General features: G+C 35.7%; 1 protein-coding gene across 1 annotated transcript in view; it reads right to left on the bottom strand.

The window, feature by feature from the left end:
- LOC131040982 (CRS2-associated factor 2, chloroplastic) overlaps positions 1-19,281 on the bottom strand; it is a 107,471-nt gene extending 88,190 nt beyond the window's left edge. The window contains exon 1 of the mRNA XM_057973952.2: positions 18,543-19,281. Within this exon, the coding sequence (XP_057829935.2) occupies positions 18,543-19,164 (622 nt within the window). The 5' untranslated portion in view covers positions 19,165-19,281. The remainder of the gene's footprint in view (positions 1-18,542) is intronic.
- Between the last annotated feature and the right edge of the window lie 2,643 nt (positions 19,282-21,924).

The following is a 21,924-nucleotide window of genomic DNA, read 5'->3' as shown; positions in this document are numbered from 1 at the left end:
TCAAATGCTGAACTGAGTGATCACTTGAGGTGACTCCAAGGTTTCTATTGTTAGGTCTTGACATGTGATTAACTCAATGGTTTGATGTGATATTGCTGGAATCAGAAGGGGACTTACATTTGTACTTGAAGTCTTGCTTGAATGCGGCTGGAACGTGAAAATTAACTTGATTTGAAAAAAAAGACAGAAGGGATTGAGGGTTTAGAGAAGTCTAATCCTAAGAATGTAGGAGACTATGAATGACTTAGTGAACTTCTGCTAGACTTTGCTTTGCCATGCAAAGAACAACTCCACAAAGCTTGTGCGAACATCTAAGGAAAGCTAATGATGTTCAAATCACTACTAACTATCATCAACACCATCAAAGGTATGCATATCAATGAGTAAGTAGTAATTGAAGTTAAACTTATTTTAACAGTTCAATCATACACTACAACTTATAGTCAACAAATTGTAAATGGTATAAACTTTAGAATTTCACCATGAATCATCCACAATAACTTTCATCCATCTAATCAACACTAAAACAAATGAGAAGAAGAGACCATGCAAAATGTTGAATCAACACATGAAATTCACCATATCTTCAATGAAAATAATATGTTTCTTGCAACAAAGTCTTGGCAACAACCTCCTTTCCTCCTACTCTACTCTATTTCTAACTACCTTCTAATATCCATTCACTAACTATTCTCTATTAACCTTTACAAATGAGAGATTTGAGCCTTTTATAGATAGCTCATTACAATTCATGGGCCAAGATTGATTCTCAAATCAATGGCCAAGATTATATGATAAAACCCTAATTAGGGTTAGTTACAACTAACTCTTCTCTGGCCAATGAGAAAACTACAATATTTTGGGACACATGTCCAACTTTGAATGTGAACCAATGAAATATGAGGTTAGGTATCTCGAAGTTTGTGCCTCCATAAGATGAGTCATGTTGTTACATCCCATTTTTGCCCTAGTCATTTTTATGCTACTTTACGCCATGTTATATGTGTGCCCTAGTTGATCTATGCTATACTTGCAAGATGTTTAAGCATGCTCTAGATTTTTCATGTTGTAACTAAATGAACGTGCCCTAGGCATTCATGTTTTAATTAAATAATGATGCCCTTGATGGTATTTGTGTAAATGCTATTGCAATTTCCAATTTAATGAACAAGTTATATGTTAGATAGTGTATTTTCGATTTTTGTATTATTACTATGACAATAATAATATCGTCTTTCTTTTCTGCAGGTCTGAAGGATGAACATGTATCGATTTCAATGTCATTCCTTTTCTTTCAAATGATGTATATATAGCAAGGCAGTCACGATCAAGTGGCACCTTGATCGGACATGTCTTTTAGACATGTCCGACCAAGATGTCACTTGGTCGTGACTGTCTATCGATATAACTAATCGGTGTCATTTGTTTATGTTAACAGATCGATATAAACATACCCGATAATGAATCGGTGTTAAAGCAGATTATAATGGATCGATATAAACAATAACAATAACTAATAGCATTACATGATATCGGGTTAATACCCCGATAGCATATTAATGTCGATTCATAAATTAATGTCGATTCATAAATGAATCGACATTAATATGCTATCAGGTTACTAGCCCAATAGCATTTAGATCAACGCTTAACTATGTTAAGTAGGTCGTCGATCTAATCCATCTTTATCCAATATCAATATCATAATCAAGATCAAAGTTACAGTCTGATAAACATATTCAGTTTAGAAAGCATAAATCAGATAATCTAATAGCATAGATGAGTAAACCAAAACAAAATAGAGGAGATTAACGAGTTAGGAAAATCTTATCTTGCAGAAGCTACTAATGCATTAACACTCCCTCTTAGCTTTGGAAGATAGATAAAGTAACCTGCATCACATTTCTTTTTCCATAATGTCAGTCTCCAAGAATATATATCATCTATACATATGATATGAAGTATCATCGGGACATAATATACAAATATAAAGTATCACTCTAAGCATGTGACAAAGAGTATCACCTAACCATGTGATATAAAAGATTCATCATTTCATTATGACAAGATATCACCTAAACACGTGATATCAGTATTGCCTAAACATGCAATACTAAGGATAAACATATGAGGATGGTTAGATTCTCATCTTATCCAGGTTGTGATATGTGCACAAACATTTCTTACAAATATTTTATCACATCATCATCATGGCACATCCATGACATACCAGAGATCCAACATGATAACTGGTTTAGAGAATCATAAGATCGTCACCTTATGATGTCTACATACAAGTGTTCATAATCTCAGAGATCGTCACCTCTTAGATATGAACACAGGGGGTGAAACCCAGAATGTCCCAACATGACAAAAGAAGTTTACACATTAAACATCTTATTTACAAAGCAGATTACCTTTCTATCATACCTAAACCTTTTCTGAAGTGATCAACCTTCACTCTGGAAAGTGGTTTGGTCAAAATATCTGCAGTCTGATCTCCTATGCTAACATATTCCAATTTGATCAAATTTTTGTCTACCATGTCTCGCACATAATGGTATGGAATCTCAATACGCTTGGATCTGTCATGAAATACTGGATTTATAGAAAGCTTTATGCAGCTCTGGTTGTCACAATGGAAGATAGTGGGTTTCATAGGTTCACCAAATAGTCCCACAAGCAACTTCCTAAGCCATACTGCTTCTCGAGCAGACATGGAAGCTGCAATGCACTCGGCCTCAATGGAACTCTGAGCTACAGAAGACTGTTTTCTGCTGATCCAAGATATCGTGGCTGATCCTAAACTGAAGCAACACCCCGAAGTGCTTTTCCTGTCAGTCACACTCCCAGCCCAATCTGAGTCTGTAAATCCGTGTAGGTCTAGATTGACTTTCTCATATTTGAGATCAAAGTTTAGAGTACCTTGTAAGTATCTCATAATGTGTTTCACTGCAATCAAATGAATTTCCTTAGGCTCACACATAAACTGACTTAAGGCATTGACAGCATAACAGATATATGGCCTTGTATTCACCAGATACATCAGGGACCCAATCATCTGTCTGTAGAGTGTAGGATCAGTGGATTGTGACTCTGCTGCTGCTTCCCTAAGTTTATGTAAATTTGTTTCCATGGGAGACGTCATAGGTCTGCAGTTATGCATTCCGAATCTCTTCAAAATGTCCAAGGTATACTTTCCTTGGTTTAGTAACAGAATTCTGCCATACTTCTAATCCTAGGAAGTAATGAAGGAGTCCTAAGTCCTCCATATCAAATTCTTTGGATAGATCATTCTTGCATTGATCTATAAGATGATCATTTCCTATGATTAATAAGTCATCAACATATAAAATCAACATTAGCATATCATCTTTATTTCTTTTGTAGTAGAGATTAGGATCTGCATCATTTTTATAGAAGCCTAGTCCTGAGAGATAGGTGTCAATTCTTTCATACCAAGCCCTAAGGACCTGTTTAAGCCCATAGAGAGCTTTCTTGAGTCTGCACACGAGACTCTGCATCATAAATTTCAAACCCTTCAAGTTGCTCTAGGTAGACTTCTTCTGAGATCTCACCATTTAGAAATGTTGTCTTAACATCCATTTGGTGTACCTTCCATCCTTTTGCTGTTGCAATGGCTAATACAGCTCTCACTGATGTATACCTGGCAACGGGTGCAAAGGTTTCTTCATAGTCTATTCCCTCCCTTTGTGAGAATCCTCTGGCTACAAATCTGGCCTTATGTTTCTCAATACTATCGTCTGCAGCATGTTTGATTTTGAATAACCATTTAGATGAAACCACAGATTTCTTGGTTGGCCTAGGAACAATCTCCCAAACATCATTTTTCATAATGGATTGATACTCTTCAGACATGGCATCCTTCCATACTTGATGTTTAAGTGCATCTGATACATTGTTTGGTTCAGTTTTAGAGAGATCATTCATAAGAGCAACATAGCTAGTGAATTTATTAGGTCTTTTGCTTTCCCTGAAGGTTACTGAAGGAGCAGCAAATTTCTGAGCTTCTGCTACAGTCTTGGTGGCCCATAGAGGTCTTTTCTTGAGGTTTTTTCTAGGTGTGTTTGAAGTTTCACCTATGGTTTCCTCAAGATTCTCCCTCTAAAGCTTAGGAGTGGGGTATTCTTCTATGTTAGGAGTTGGGATATAGATTTCACGCTCTATTGTACTTAGGGCTCTTTTGAAGGCTAAGTCTTCTTCAAAGATTGCATCCCTACTAAGTTCAATATTTCTCTAACCATGTATATATATTCTATAGGCTTTGGATGTTTCGCTATATCCCACAAGTATTCCCCTTTTTCTATAAGGTTCTAGTTTTAGTCTTTTCTCTTTAGGTACATGTATATAGACAAGACACCCAAATATCTTAAGGTGGTTGATATCTAGCTTTAGTTTGGTAAATACTTCCTCGGGAGTTTTATCTTCAAGATGTGAGTGAGGACATCTGTTTTTGATATACACAGCAATGTTAGTTGCTTCTGCCCAAAGATTGATATTTAGATTCTGATCAAGAATCATGGCTTTGGCAGCTTCTACAATTGTCCTATTTTTCCTCTCAGCTACCCCATTTTGTTGAGGATTATAAGGTATTGTTAGCTCCCTCTTAATCCCTAAGTTTTTACAAAAATCTCTAAATAATTTTGATGTGTATTCCCCCCCATTATCAGTCCTTAGGGTTTTGATTTTATTACCTAAGTAGTTCTCTATCAGTGATTTAAACTCTTTAAACCTACTAAGGATCTCTTCTGATTCTTTACACTTCAGAAAGTAGATCCAAGTTTTTCTAGAGTAGTCATCAACAAATATTACATAATACAAACATCTTCCTAGAGAGGGAGCGGACATAGGTCCACATACATCAAAATGAACTAACTCTAATACTTTGCTTGTTTTCCTAGTACTATTATGGAAGGCACCCTTGATATTTTTACCTAGGGCACATCCCTTGCATGCCTCTAAATGATATTGCTGCAACTTAGGTAAACCTGTGACAAGGTTTCCCATAGATGACAAAGCTCTATAATTCAGGTGGCCTAGTCTTCTATGCCTGACCTCATTTGCATTTGTTGCTTCGTGAATCAGGGCTAGGTTGGGCTCTGTGCACAGCTCATACAAATAGCCTCTTCTTTGACCAATGACTTTCGCTTTCTTGATGGAAGAATTTTTCGGCCAGTATCCGTTATCTTCTAGGGCTGATATGGAGACTAGATTTCTCTTGATGCCAGGGACATACAGTACTCCTTCGAGTTGCAATGATATGCCTGTCTTCAGTTTGATGGTGCAGGAACCAATTCCTCTAACTGGATGTGAGGAATCATCTCCCATGGTTACTTCCTCTTCATTATCCTCTGTCATGGAGTCTAGCACTTCTCTAAACCCTGTAATGTGTCTGGATGAACCGCTGTCGATCACCCAGGAGTTAGACTTATTTGATGCATGGCTTGTAAGTGCTGAGTAGAGGACATAGTTATGGGAGTTATCTTCTCTTTTAGATTTTCCTGCTCTGGCAAATGTGGCTTGTTTGGCTCTCTCTGGACATTTTGCAACAAAGTGCCCAAACTTATCGCACCTATAGCATTGAATATGTGATAGGTCTCTCTTTGAAGTGTTCTTGCCTTGATGACCCTTCCTCTTCCTAAATTGCTTCTTCTTGGTTGTCTTATTTGTGTTAGTATTTAGGACTTGAAAGTCTTCATCTATGTTCTTTTGTTTTATTCCCATCTTGTTCAATCTTGATTCTTCTTGGAGACAATCGTCCCTTAATCTTTCAAACTTAGGATATTTGGACCTTGCACTAATGCCTTGGAAGAATGTACTTCATCCATTAGGCAACCCATCTAGAGCAATGAGTGTTAACTCTTTGCTTTGGATCTCGTAATCCAAAATTGCTAGTTCATCTCTTGGAGTTGATATCCGCATAAAGTAGGCATTGATTGTCTCCCCCTTGTTCATGGTGATATGATTTATTTCTCGTTTTAATGCCAAAGTTCAACTTGCATTCGATATCTCAAATGTGCTTTCAAGTGCTTTGAACATTTTATAGGCTGTCTGATGTTTTCTTATGATGGGCATTATGTTGTTTCTCACCCCATCAACTATTATTTTGATGGCTTTTTCATTTCCTTCAATCCATGCGGTTTTGTCAGGTTCATTTTCAGGTTGATCATTTTTAGTTTGAACAAATGAATCCACTTTGTTCTCCTTTAAGATCATCTGGATTCTGAACTTCCAGGCTGAAAAATCATCGCCACCTCCAAGTCTATCTTCGAATCTGATAACACTGGCCATTGGAGAAATGTGATGTAGTATATAACCTTGTTCTTAAATTATTCACAAAATTAAATCGCCTCAAGTTCGATCAACTTGGCTCTGATACCATGTAAATGTTATTGCAATTTCCAATTTAATGAACAAGTTATATGTTAGATAGTGTATTTTCGATTTTTGTATTATTACTATGACAATAATAATATCGTCTTTCTTTTCTACAGGTCTGAAGGATGAACATGTATCGATTTCAATGTCATTCCTTTTCTTTTGAATGATGTATATATAGCAAGGCAGTCACGATCAAGTGGCACCTTGATCGGACATGTCTTTTAGACATGTCCGACCAAGATGTCACTTGGTCGTGACTGTCTATCGATATAACTAATCGGTGCCATTTGTTTATGTTAACATATCGATATAAACATACCCGATAATGAATCGGTGTTAAAGCAGATTATAATGGATCGATATAAACAATAACAATAACTAATAGCATTTAGATCGACGCTTAACTATGTTAAGCAGGTCGTCGATCTAATCCATGTTTATCCAATATCAATATCATAATCAAGATCAAAGTTACAGTCTGATAAACATATTCAGTTTGGAAAGCATAAATCAAATAATCTAATAGCATAGATGAGTAAACCAAAACAGAATAGAGGAGATTAACGAGTTAGGAAAATCTTATCTTGCAGAAGCTACTAATGGATTAACAATTTGTCCCAGTACGGTGAAATGAGGACTTACAACGGTTAGATTGATGATTTGATATTTCTTATGATGATATTTAAGATGTTTTGTTTATGTTAATAATATTTTTTGAAATGTCAAAATTATGACAAGACTTCAAAGTAATTGTTTGAACTAGGCCAAGTGTGTGCAAGAGTTCGTCGTCCTCCGCGAAGGGAGGGAAAGTATCATCAAGTCATGAGGTAAAGTGAAGAACGAACTCAGGCCTTCTGAAACTCTAACCTTGAGCCAGGTAGACTTTTGATTGACCTTGTCTACTTCGTCGATCATTGTGTCAGGTAACCCTAGATGGTCCATGCAGAGATTTTAGGGTTCATAACCCTAGGTTTTTGTTTGCATTTTGAGGTAACCCTAGGTCATTGTTATTTTAAGGAATTTTTAATTAATTATTATTTAAATTTCGCAAAGGCTCGTGTTTTATCATGTAAATATATTCATATATATATATATATATACGTCTTATGTATAACATGAATATGAGAGTACGTATACCCGACAGTATACGTGCCCCCATAGGCATGCATACCTAAGGTGTATATGTTCATATATGTAAATATAAGAATATATTATACAAACAATTGAAAGGTTAAGTAACCTTAAAAATAAAAGAAATGGTAAAAACCATGTTATTTATTTAATTATTAAATAACCCATCCTCTAGTCGCTAGAGGTATAAGTGGGGTGAGGAAATAAGTATTAAACAAAATATTTCGCCCCTTATTAGTGCATTTCATTGAACTTCCAATGATACTTGATAATAATATTTTATCAGCCAAAATTAAAGGAAGTTTGCTTTTAAAAAGAACATAATGCATATAAAGCAATTATATCGCTTAACCTTGATATATTCTTTATCGGGCAAATGGAAATAAAGGGACTAAACGTATTATCAAATACTTCATTATTTTTTATATGAATTAAAAAGCTTTGAACTTGTATAAGAAAGTCTCGAGCATTTCAGCGTGAAAAGGAAAGTCTTCTCCAGGAAGCTAAAATGGAAATCTCGTGAGGAAGCAAGCACGCATAGCGTGACTCCTCCTAGCGGTTTGGGAAGTTGCCTGGTATTAGGGCAACAGATGGAAGAAAAACGTGTTTTGGGGAATACAAACGCGAATTTGGGAAAAGAACGTTGCATTCTTACTTTGGTAGCCATGAGAAAGAGAGTTTTTGCTCTGAGAAATTGGTTTACTTCTTGCGTTTTCTGAGAATCAGGGTTTTGCAGTAAGGAACGACTTTGAGAAAGCATTCTTCAAAGAGTTTCTTCTTTAAAAACATATCAGGTCATGTATTATTTCAAAACCCAGTTAGTGGTATTTGTTCTATTTCTTCATTTAGAATCGAATGTTTTTTATTCAATTTGTGTGCAATTAGAGAAATGTTTAAGTTTGAGCATTACGTAGTGCATTGGGTATGTTGGTTCCTATTTAGAAAAAGAGAGGAATGGAAATGTGTTTAATCTCTGCTTCCTGTATTATGGAAAGGAAGAGTAATGTATGGAAATTGTGCATTACTAGTTAGGGAAGAATTTTAAGATGTCTTAACCAATTTATATATCTCTGCAATCAGACCTATCTCTGATATATATACATACAGGTATATCAATGTATCTACAAAGATATAAATGTACGTGTATGTATAAGTATGATTGAAGGTCATTTGGGTGAATGATGGTATGTATTTAATTGCATTTTTTTTTTAAAAACAAAAAACAAAGATATGCCAGACAGTTCCAGAATATTGTGGTTTCTCTAAGATAACTAGTAGGGTTTGGGAATTCTTCAAATTGAAAAGAAGCATACTCACTATTTGGGGAAATGGCTGTTATAGACCCTTCTCACTAGCTTAATCTCTGTAACAGCAGTCATTTTGATGTTGTTTTTTAAATTAAAAAAAAGATAAAGTCTAAGTCTCTTGAAAGGAGCAGTACATCCTAATCAGTTATAAACAATAGATGTCTGTTAGTTTAAACATTTTTAAGAACCCAAACGAATATGGGTAGATGAATTTATATATACATACTTATACATATACAAACATATATATATATATACATATGTGTGTGTGTGTATCTAAGCATGTTTGTATAATACTCTATACCGATATGTGTAAAGTATATGGATTATTGAACCCATAATCAGCATAATAAGCAGGAAATAGATATGCAAACAGTATTCCACGGATTTAGAGTGGATGATTGTCCAAGTCTTGTGTTAAGAAGACTTTTGCCCTCTTAATTGAACATTTTCATATTTGTCTAAGTCTGAAATAACACCAAAACAGCAGAATCAGACGACCTATCTAATTGAGATTGTCATCTCTAGATTATGAAATCAACTAATACCCTAGACTAGGAAGGTAGTGGGTAGAAGGGTACTGTTGTACCTCGATGCAGATAGCATCATCATTGAAAGAATATTCTCAAGATGTCAGGATAGCAGAGACATGTCAGGCATGGTTTACATTCCATACTTATGAGTTGGATGTACAGCTGGCAGCTCTTATACCCCCTATTTTCCCATTCTAGGGATTTAGCTGAATCATTTATAGTATAAACGAATACTTGAATGCTTATTTAACAACGCAGCCTTGTAATTTAGAACAGTGTTAGAACTGCAACAAACCCTTGCATTTCAAAGGTGCGTAATATTCAAAATTAATCATAAAAAATATAATTGAGCTGTTAAGATTTGAATTTAACTCAGCTATTTAGAAATTCATTAAATGGGGAATTACATTTCAGCAGTGTTAGCTGTCTTCACCATCTCAAGAATAACTTCCAAAGGCATAGGTTATAGCTTATCTTAGTTGGATAAAGGAAAGCAAGCTTAAATAGTTTTCTGCATTCCTAAATGCAGATTACCATATTAGGAACTAAATAAGAGCATTTAATAATTGCAGCAGTGGCAAGAGCAATTACAAATGCAGAATACAAAATATTAAATGCACAAGAGAGCCGGTAGCTCTAAAGCCTGTCATTCCTTTATCAAACTAAGGAAGACTATTTCAGATTAAGTTGGAGATGTAGGAAATAGGAATAAACTAATACATCTAATCCTGTTATGGTCCTAAATCTCAGGAAGAGATTGGATAATGACCACTATTTTCAATTAAACCCAATATTGGATAGCTTGATTGTTGTTGTTTAATTCAATGTGGTAAGAAAAGACAAGCACGATTAGTATTTCAGTACTCACTAATGCAGTTGGGCATAATAATGTTGCAGGTGCACTTAAACCTTAGCAAACCTTTTGTAGTGTGAAAAGATTTGATATTCAAGAAAACTTATAACGCTACTCAATGCAAATAATCATATGTATAGAAATACATAGGCTTCGCAACTTCTTAATGCAATTTGGCATTCAAAAAAAAGAAAAATTAATAATTTCTCTGAACAGATTAATAGCAGCACGACTACTCACAATACGCGCAAAACATAGAAGCTAGTGTTGATGAGGGAGATAGCAATCGGTTGCCTATCTCAACTTTGCCTCACTAAGGTAAGTTTACCGGTTAAAACCGTGCTACAATAAAACTTAAAAGGAACAATTTACAACTTATATAAAGCAAGGCCTTGGACCTCAGGATGAGGTAGAGTACTAGCCGAAACAATCAAACATGCCAGACTAGGGAGAACTATTGATTGTCGATATTCATGTAATTTTCATGTGGAGAAGGGCATCGTATGCTTATCATTTGCAACTTAATGATGGATGCAATTTAGTAAAGGTCAAATATGGGTTACTTCTCTTGTGTAAACAACATTGAGAATGTGGGAAATACGAACTAATCAACTATTGTATTTAAGACTAGTAAATTTGTATAGAACATTGGTTCATTAAAAGGACGGTGAATTCTACATACTCATTAAGCTTGGATTCATCCTTGTTCATGTGAGTGAACAAGTTGCTAGCTCAAGGGCACAAGTATGAACTCTGTATTATATTAACCTAGGGTTTGTCAAAAAATGGTTACATTCTAAGAGTTAAAGTCATCTCGAGTTGGTTGACTAGCATGGAAACTTGAGACCAAACATGTATGATAACCAATGAGTCTCATAGAGTCAGAATGCAGTAGCATAGAGACAGACATGAGTGCTTGGTTACTTTCAAGAATTCAATCCAACCGAGTAGGATGATGAACAATTGACTTCATGACTTTTAGAGTGTTGCAATAGCGTAGAAACCCTCAGTCAAGGTGATGATACATCTGTAAGTGTCAAACAATTTGTTAATCAAGATACACAATCCAGTTGGAGATTATACTAGTTAAGGGTAACCTATAGTGTATGACCGACTAGGGATCTATGTAGGATTATCCATTGTTCCAGATGGCATGAGTTAGACTTCCGTTACCTCCCTGCGAAGGGTCGGGCCAATCTAGCCGAATATGGCATGAGGGACTAGTAAGTCCATGGTTGGGCGGAAAAGCACCCTGATGATACTTTCCCTCCTCACTGGTATGTTGATAAAGTTATCCAGTTCAGAATGCTAGCATCAGATGAAATGTACATTCTAAACCCTTTCTCTTTCTTTTAAATTGAAATGTTTAAGTTACCGTCTTATCTACTGTTCATTCTTACAGCTTAGACCTAGTTCATATCTAGCTCTCAGTTATATCTAGTTTCATTTAAGTTAATGCAAATCAAAAAAAAAAACCGGTGGTTTTTCCCTCTTTTTCAGTTTGAAGGATTTAAAAGTTGATATTTCAAATTTGCATAGTTGTTGCAAGTTACACATGTACCTTGAACTTGGAGATCTTGACTTGGAACCCTCAGATTGGTTGAATGATGACTGGTCTGCCACTTCAACTTGCATTGTAGATTTGATACTTCATTCATCATGAAGGAGTGTTGATACCTTAGGCTATATCTCTTGATACTCAACATCTCCAAGCTTGGTGTGGTGTGATGATGATCATATTCCCAAATTGCAACATCTTTGGGGATCAAGCCTTCTAACTTTGATTAACTCTTTTGGAACTATCTCCTTGATCCCCTTACACAATTTCACCTCCTCTTGGGAGTTCCTTCTTTGTGTACTACATTTCACCCTTCATACTTGTATTGATCCTAAATCCTCTCATCTTGAAGCCTTTGTCTTGGATTACTTGCTTGTTATACTAGCAATGATTCTTGGATTTCCAAAGGAAATTCAAGGTTGCAAAGCCTCCTCATCTTCTTTTTTATGTCATGAACTTCTAGAGCTCTTCATTACATTATTGTTATAGACTTGCAATGTTGAATCCTTCATGTAGTGATTGCATCACCAAGGTTATGTAGTCCTTCACCTTGACTGCATTGATCTTACTCCTCCTTTAGCACTTTCATCTAGGATAACTTCACTCTGCTTAGGGTTGAAGGGAGTTAGGCTCATAGCACGCAAAGAAGCTTGCACAGAGTTTGACAAGTTTATCAAGACCAAGTCCAACACTTAGGTAAAATTCCTCTCCCTTAGATTAGTCCTCACAAAATGATTATGACACTTACGAACCTAAAGTGATATTCTTGCAATTCCTAACAGAACTACAAGCAATCCCCCACTCCTGACTTGCATAACCCTAAACCCTAATCATAGACATCTAACAACCCTAGCAAGATATGGCAATTTAGCAACTTTTGACATATTTCATACTATATGACAATTTTTTGTAATTTTGACATCTTGACAACAATTCTCATCTCTTGGACAATATTGACGACTTTAGCAACTTCAACCTTGACACTCACAAGATGCAGCCTCTCTCATTAGCAAAGGTTAGTGACTAAGGGACTATTGCCAAGTAAAACAATAAAGCAAAACAAAAAGTGGAGGTCCCCATTTTCAATGGGGCGATGTGTGAAAATGTCACAACACACAGTCATCTTTTTATTTTTCTATTAGTGAGATCTTGTAGGCGCAGAGACATTATCTGCATCAATTTTGGTATTAGAGCAATTTGTGATGGACCAATGGGGAGTCCACGTCAATTGGGGGCGAAGAGACAAGAGGAATGCAAGCCCTCAAGGGGACATTGGTGAATTGCTTCAAAAAGTAGAGAAAAAGTAGAGACCCTTGAGGCAAGATTAAAATTGGATGAGTCTAAAGAGGAACATGAGAACTTGATGAATGCTACTAGGATATGAGATCCTATGGAGAGGCCTATTGAGGCATTGACAAAACAGAGTTCTAAGATAAAGGTTGATATTTCTGATTTTAAAGATGAGCTCAACCCAGATGCATTTTTAGATTGGGTCCAAGAATTGAAGAAGTACTTTAAGATGGAAGAAACAGACAAAGATGATCCAAAAAGAGTAAACGTTGTTGCTTCCAAGTTGAAATCACATACAGCCCTATGGTAGGAAAATGTGCAGTTTGAAAAGAAGACGGAAAAGATAAAATTCAAGTTTGGCATATGATGCTGAAACATCTGAAAGCCTGATTTTTGCCCTCAGATTACCAACAAAAAATTGTTTAAAGAATTTCAGAATTTAAACAAATGGATCAATCAGTGCAGACTTTACTGAACAATTTATGAGGCTTCAAATTTGAACGAATATCCAAGAGATTGAAGGACAAGCAAAAGCCCAGTATGTGAATGGAGTCAAATTTCAGCTTCAAGATGAGCTTCCATTGCTGAAGGTTCCTACTGTAGATGAGGCATATGAATATGCCTTGAAGGCTAGGGAGAAACTAAATTGGAAAAACAAAATAATAATGAGTGAGAGGAGAAAGCTATCAAAGCAAAGGGAAAGAGGTTTCCTTAGAACCTACCATGAGTGAAGAGCTAGAAGCATGTAAGAATGTGAAGGTTGACTTTAGAGGAATGGGAAAGCTTTAGAGGTAGAGAGCATGGGCAACCATGTCGAGAGAGCGAAAGCCTTGAAGTGTTTTATTTGTGATGAAGCCCACAAGTCTATAGATTGCCTTCAAAACCCCAAAGGGGTGATGGTAGTCCAAGAAGAAGAAAAACCTTTGTTAGAAGAAGATTGAGATGAATAAGGAGAAAACCTAATGCTGAGAAGAACCTTAATATTTGGGGACAAGGACACTCTTGAAATTGATCGGAAAAGGAAAAGTGTCTTCTAAATGAAATGCAAATGTAAGGACACGGTATGTAAGATGATCATAGGTGGTGGACCTACTGATAACTTGGTGAATATAGAACTGGTTGACACATTACAACTTGCTTGTATTCCAAAAACTAACCCCTACAAGTGTGCTTGTGGATAACTCTGTTTTGTTGTGTAATGGCCCCTTCCAATTTTTGTCCTAGAATTATAATTATATCAATTTAGCGTTAGGGCTACTCTTAACTACTAAGGTTTATGATACTTCTTACTAGGAAGATCAACATATTTCAACATAACCGTTATGCTTAGATTCAATTATTGCAACTAATGAACATTTAGCTTTCATTAGACATTTGATAATTACTATATTTAAGCCCAAATCCCTACCTCTAACCTAATCCTCAACCCTACAAAGGATGGAGAATTAACCATGTTAGGGTGCTAGAGACTATCCTTTACAAATAGTGCCTTTGTATAATGTAACACATGCCCATTCCACCACATGTCTTATCTATTGCCCTTGTATGATGTAGCATGGTCCATTCCACCGCAAGACTTACCTATCTTGCGAGGTATTAATACCGCCTCTCCCTAACATTCCCACATTCAATCCTTCTTAGAGCCAATAGGAAAGATTAACAATTAGGCTACCATATAACAATTCTCTAAGTTACCGGTTCGGGTTTGGATTCGGGTACGGATTCGCGGATTTGGCCAAAAAAAAAAATCTTGGGTACGAGTACGGGTTCGTCCGTACATATATATATATATTTTAATTATATATATATACCCATATATTATATATATGTTCAATATATACAATCCATACAAAAATAAAATATACAATGTGACTTTCCATACATAAATCATAAATCATAAATCATAAATCCATAATTATTAATTGCCAATGCCAATAAATATTCATATATCGCAAATGTAATCAGTAAACTAATAACTAAAGTCTAATATCATATTCATAATTTGCAAAAAAGATAATATTCAAGTTTCAAGTCTTTTTTAAAAAGTCATAAAGGGGCGAATTAGAGTTTTATTATAAAAAAAACTATTTTAAAAAGTCTTTTTTTATTGTTTTTTTGACCCGTGGCCCTGTTTTTTGGAAACCACGGGCCTGGGTTCACGCGGGTCCTCCTGGGTTCGACCTGGGTTCCACCCGGGTCCTTCCTAGGTGCCCGGGTTCCCTGTGGGTCCTGCGACCCACAGGGAACCTGACCACCCGGCAAGGACCAGGGAGGAACCCAAGGAGAATCCGGGGAGAACCATGACCGGGCAAGAACCAGAACCCGAACCCAGGCCAAAAGGGGAAGAACCAGTAACTTAGAATTGTCAATTCTTAATGGATTAAGAATGTAAATGTTATGAACATAGTCTAATCATTTATTTATATGAATTTACTATTTTAGTCCATTTATGCACTATGCTATATTATTCTCAACATTAATGCTTATAACATATAAATATAAAAGATACACACAATTCTACTCATATTATGGGTCATAGATTGGCCTTTCATCTTTAATTATTAACTTTATGAAATTGTAATAATTAATTGTTCTGATCATAAAATAGATTCAGCGTACCAGGCTGTGGTCTAAATAGCAGATTGCAATTTAAACTTGATCGATGCTTGAGAGCCAATTCTTATTAACTGCCCTTCTATCTTATCTGATCGATGGTGATATCACTGGAGGATTTTGATTCCTTTCCTTTATATCTCTCAATGTGAGGGAAAGGTCACACCTTTTCATCATGTATGCCCTTTGGCAAGAGACACACCCTTTCACCATTAGCACCCTTTGACAGAGCGCAACTCTTCATTATTTCTGCCGTTTGAAAGGGACACAACCTTTCACAATCAGATCTGCTCTTCTTATTTAAATCAGATCTGCACTTCTGATTCCCAATTATCCCCCCTTCAAGTGAGTTCTCTTTCCATTTTACACATCATATCTGGGGGAGTCACAACTTATCATTTCATGCCTTTAGACAATTCATTAACTTTAATCAAATTTAAATTATATTTGATTACATTTGATTATATTTGATTATATTTTTATTTTATTTTTATTTTTATTCTTTTGTATTTAAATTTTATTATTAAATTATATTTCAAAGTGGGGACATTACATGTTGCCTTCAAAATTGGTCCATATGAGGATGAAGTGCTCTGCGATGTGGTACCAATGGATGCATGTCTTTTGTTGTTGGGTAGGCCTTGGCAATACGATCGGAATATAATCTGTCGAATCCGTCGAGGCAGGGAGAATACCTATTAAGTTCAGCATGGAGGAGAAAAACTATCTTAAAACCATGCAAAGAGGAAGGAGAAACTGAAGTGGTAGCTTTATCTCTTCTAACAGAAGCTAGATTTGAGCTTGATGAGAAAAGTGAAGTTCTAGATCAGCCAAGAAGGAGAGTTGAAGGAAAATTTCAGAGCAAAAGAGACAAACAATTTGAAGCATGAAGGCCTACCGAATTTTGAGGCGGACCTGCAACGAGATTCAACTAATACAATTTATTGGTGAACCTCAAAAGGTAGATGATGAAATTTCAGTAGATTGTGATATAATTGAAGAGAATAGTGAATTGTGGGGATATGACCATGATCATGATCATGAAAAATATGCCTTGGATATATGATCAGAAATTTGGTGAAGAGTGACTGTTTAACTCAGTGTGACAGCGGTGATGTGAAGTGTGATTGGAATGAAGGAAAAGATTTCAGGTCTATTAGGGATTTTTCTAAGCATTCTACTTTAGGGACTTTGCATAATTTTATTGGTCCAACTGAATGCTGGAATCAACACTCCTCTCCACAAGAAGACGGATATTGGAAATTTTGGTAATGACCTGAAATTGTGTCAAAGAATCCATAGAGAAAACCTTGATGACAAGCCTACTGAAAGGTTTGCACTCTCATATGGATGGCAGCACAGTCCGATCTTTCTGAACCAGGAGGTTCAGAACTTTTCAAAGATGGGGAAGATAATGCAACAGATGACTCTAAGCAAATGAAATGCTGGCGGCTTCTGCAAGGAAATGTTAGCGGCTTCTGCAGACCATTTATTCTTCTGTTTTCTTTTGTTTTCTATTTTGGGCTTTTCTTTATCGCCACTTTCTAACTGCTGCAAGTGAGCAATGTTATGGGGAAGAGCCGTTGTTTTTGGTTTTTCTTATTTAAGGCATAATAATGCTCCATTTTGTGTGGGTGAGTGTGGGGAGCAGTAGAAGACAATTTTATTTATGGAACGGATCCCTGTGCTTTGTCTTTTTTCCTTTCTCGGAATATTAATAGAAAATACATGTGGCAGATTACTGTTGTTTTAGCTATTTTCTATGCCCATGACCGTTTCAAATTAATTGAATGCATTTCGAGTCATCCTTTATTTTTCTATTAGCATCAAAAATGCCATATGGGACCCAGAAGCCTTAGTCGTAAAGTAGGGCAAAGGTACAAAGAGCGAATCAAACATTTGGTGCTACAGTTTCCTTCTATAAGATGACACTTATATTATTAATTTAATAAGAGTCTTGTCAAGTTTTCAGTGTTTCTCATTATGCCTTCTACATTATTTTGGTTTCCTATCATTTTCTTTTCTGGAGTTTGAAGGTAGAAGCTATTCTGCTTCCAAAACTAGGTTTGGAGGAGGCTCCTATTGCAGGTGCAGCATAATAAAAAATTCAGTTATGGATATATGCCCACTTAAACAAAGAAGGAAATGGCTCTGCCCAGAGATGTAGATAAACCATAGTAGGCAAAAAACCTTTAAATTGGCAAAACAACAAACAATAATGTACATTAGATTTTCAAGGTCCATTAGATTGAAAGAAGTTTCTGGAAACAAAATAAAGTTTAGTTTTCGTCTAAACTACATTTGCACAACCTTTTTCAGAAGCTTCTTTTACTGAAAACTATATAGATTTTTTAAATGCACCAAAACCGAAGAGCTCATTTTTGCCTGTTCCAACACGCGAATACTGATCCATTCTGTCTGTAACCTTAACTAACGAAAAACATTATATGAAGTGACAGAAACTCGAGGATCTTCGCTTGGTTAGAATTGTATACGACATTTTCTCCCTAGTTTTTTCACAAATTCGAATTTATTTCACATTATTTTTCTTTTTATTAACTGGTTTATGGGCCTTTCGGAGAACCCAGCTTAAATATTTTATATGTTTGCAACCACAAGCTACGTTGACTGCATACCAGTCTACAAAGGTAACAACGCTTCTAGTATATGTAATGTACCGTTACCCACTGACCATATGCTTTTTCAAAATTGTGCAGATGTTTAAAATATGGGTTACAATATAACACATTATTGTTATTTTACTGCAGAAGTTTATGATAGTTAAGCCCAGCCATTTGAGAGCATAGCTATATGCCACGAATAATTTTAAATAACTGTTATAATGAAAAACATACCGAGATTGACTTGACGGGTGCAGCGTATGCTCTTGAGTAGAAGCTGTTGTTTTTCCTCTTTGGTAAGGGGCTCACCCAAAATCTCTTCCCTGGTGGGAGCGCGATAATTAGGGCCATTGACCATAAGGAAGGGGCTGAGGGGCTTGACGGGGCGGGAAGAGTGGAGTTTGGGCAGCATTTTCTTGGATTTTGAAAGAGGGGCTCTACCAGTCCATGGCCTGGCGAAGTCCTGCCGCGCGAAGGGAACGTATGGAGGCTCTCGCAGCGCCAGGGGCTTCACCCGCGGCGTCTCAGAGTAGCTGAATTTGAACTCGAATGGCGCCCCCGCCACTTTGTATGCCACCCCCTCCTCTCCAATTGTCACGCCTTTCTCCTCCCCGACCTTCGTGGTGTACCAGCCTTTATGTTTGTACACTTGTTTCCCCTTTCCTTTTCCATTCCCGCCTCGTCCTGCCTGTTCTTCTTCATTGCCACCCTGTTTTCTGCAATTTTCTTCTTCCTTGCCAACGCGCTTTCTGAAAGGGGTGACTGGAAGAGATGGAATGCGGTTTATGGCGTTGTTGTGATTGGGAGGAACAGGCGGAGGAGAGGAAAAGATGTTCAAGGAAGCAGCACCAAGCATTTTTGCTCGCCGCTGCTCGTTGCACTAACAAAGCTGTTTGTTTCACTACATCTTAATCTCACTTCCCAACCCCTCGATATGAATTTCGAATCATAGTTTTGAAGAAGAATTAAAAAAAATGTTTAACATTCACCCGGCTAAAATTAATTTTATGGGAGTATCAAGTTGGTCATCTTTGTTTTCTATGTTTTAATCTTTTTTTCTATTTAAGTGATGATGGATTTTTTTCAATATTCCACTCTCTCAATAAATTATATCAAGAATCTTCATAAAAAAAAAAAAATTAATTTTAGCATTACAATAGCTTAAAAAATACACATATTTTATTTATGAGCTTTTTTAAGTTTTAGAAGCTAATAACAGGTTAGTTATTAATTAAGTAATAACAATTTTGGTTCTCCATAGAAAACTAGCTCTTATGTATATGCTTTTTGATGATGATCACATGCACAATTGAACATCTCAATATAATATTTCTTCTTTCTCCTTGGCACTTTGCCCCATATACACTTAAGGAGCTTATCCATAATAAAATCATTTATCTCTTTACTATTCATGGGAGTGCATTCAAGTAGATATTTTGTTTGCTCATCCATTCATTGTTAGCTTCATCTAAGTCTCCTTAATTTTACTCAAGATGTCACTAAAAACAACCTTAAATCATCTACTTCCTTTTGTTCAAATCTTTTAAAATATATTATGAGATACACCATAGCAATTGCTTCAATAGGAGTTGTCCATATGTAACTCAGAATAATATCATAAAAATCCAAAAAAAATATTTTGAACTTACTTATGATCAAGCATTTTTGGAATTTCTCAATTTGTTTTGAATTTGAGTATGAGGTGTTCCTAGTCCATAATTTGCACTCATATAGCACAACCTAAAGCACTAAAAACCTAAGAATAATTTGTGCATCTTTTCAATCCCATAGATCTACCTCTCTACATCTATTTTGAAGAGTGTAAAATATTTTCCATCTTCCCGAAGTTCTCTTCTTTTTGCAACCCTTCGAACTAATTTTGTTGTTGAAGTTAATCACAATGTATTTGTACTCCATTACTTCTTCAAGATATATTGCCTTCAAAGTAGAACTTATGTTGGTTCAACAATCTACTATTGGGAGAAAATCATTATTTTTGTCTTGTTAGTATTGACTTGTATCCCACTACTCTACAAAAATGTTCAGAGATATATAATTGCTCTTGCAACCCATGAGTCAATTTAGCAATCAAAATAAATTCATTGGAATAATGAAGAAGCCTTAAAACAAATCCTAAATGAACCCATCTTTTTCATACAAATTTAGTTATTCTTCAAGCTTTCCAATATGTAAACCAAAAAGTGTAGGGGATGGGGGGCACCCTTACTTGCCCCCATTGTTGCTCCTAAACCTTTTTGAATTTTTTGTCGAAGTTATGATCTTGGCTTTAACCACTCTAAAATACATAAGAATCCTAAGTTCTTCCATTCTATGTCATAACTTATCCTCAAGGACCATGTTGAAAGCTTTTTTGAAATCAACAAAACAACAAAAAGCATCTTATCTTTTTCCCTAGATTTTTTCAATGATGTGCTTTAAAGTATTTTCATAATCTACCATAGAGTGCTTAAGCATGAACCATTCTTGCTCTTTTGTACACTTTTCTTTTTCTTTTGTCCACTTGTTTGATTTTGTTTTCTATCATGTTGTCAAATAGTTTTGCAGGCAAAGAGTTAATCATTATGGTCATCTAATTGGAAGGATTATTAACATCACCAATTTTAAAAAGAGGTATTGCTAGGCTGGCTATCCAATCTTTTGGGAACCCTTGTTGAATGATGTTGAATATTCCAATAATGTGTGGTGCCATATTTTTCACCCTCCATTTTAGATACTCTGCTTGAAGGTTGAACAAGTCCTTTAATTTTTCTATGCTCAATTTCTTAATGTCTATTTGAAGCGCCTACATTGTTAAAAGTTTTATTGTGGTGTTGACCAAGGGGGGATCAACCTCTAATTCCTACTCATAAAATTGTTTTGCATATTCAAACCATTGTTTAGTTTTAACATGTTATTTTCAATTTGTTTCTTTCTTGGTTGAGGCTCTTTCCAAAATAACATTAGGTTATTCTTTCCTAAGGTGGATTATCTCCTCACAAGTTGTGTTCATGAAATCATTCTTTTCCTTTTTGAAATCCGCTTGTACAACTTAATATATATCTTTTTCTTGCTTAGCTCTTTCAAATTTCTCCTTGAGATTTTGTATTCCTCATCAAACCAAGCATTAACCAAAAAGTTTTTTTTTCTATTAACTTATTGTTTGCTCTTTTCCACTTCTCAATTACTTCTTGAATTAAACTCGTTAAAAAAAGACTATTGAGACCTTGAAATGTAGTTTTCTCCTTCTTATATAGCCTCTCTAAAGTTACCTTGAAAATACTACAATTTTCCTAAGTCAAGAGAATTATGCCCTTTGAAGATGGATATTGTAGACACAAAGTTTTCCTCCCATGGTACCTATTTTCCACCTAAGAGAATCTTAAGTAAATCAGTCTATGGTCTAATTTTGAATTCCATATATGCTCACCATTCATAACTTTTGATATCCTTTCAATTAAGATTTGCAAACAAATTACATAATCAATAATACTTGCTCCATTGAAGATATTGTAGCTAAAATTTATAGACTTCTTTCATAGATATCCAAACCATTGTAAATAATTAAGTTAAAGGTGACACATAAACTATGCAATTCCTGCTCCAAATGGTTGCCATC

This window comes from Cryptomeria japonica, chromosome 4 (genome assembly GCF_030272615.1).
Source record: "Cryptomeria japonica chromosome 4, Sugi_1.0, whole genome shotgun sequence".
In the NCBI taxonomy this organism is placed as follows: Eukaryota; Viridiplantae; Streptophyta; class Pinopsida; order Cupressales; family Cupressaceae; genus Cryptomeria; species Cryptomeria japonica.
The sequence above is the reverse complement of the archived record's forward strand: the minus strand, read 5'-3'. Positions and strand labels throughout refer to the sequence as shown.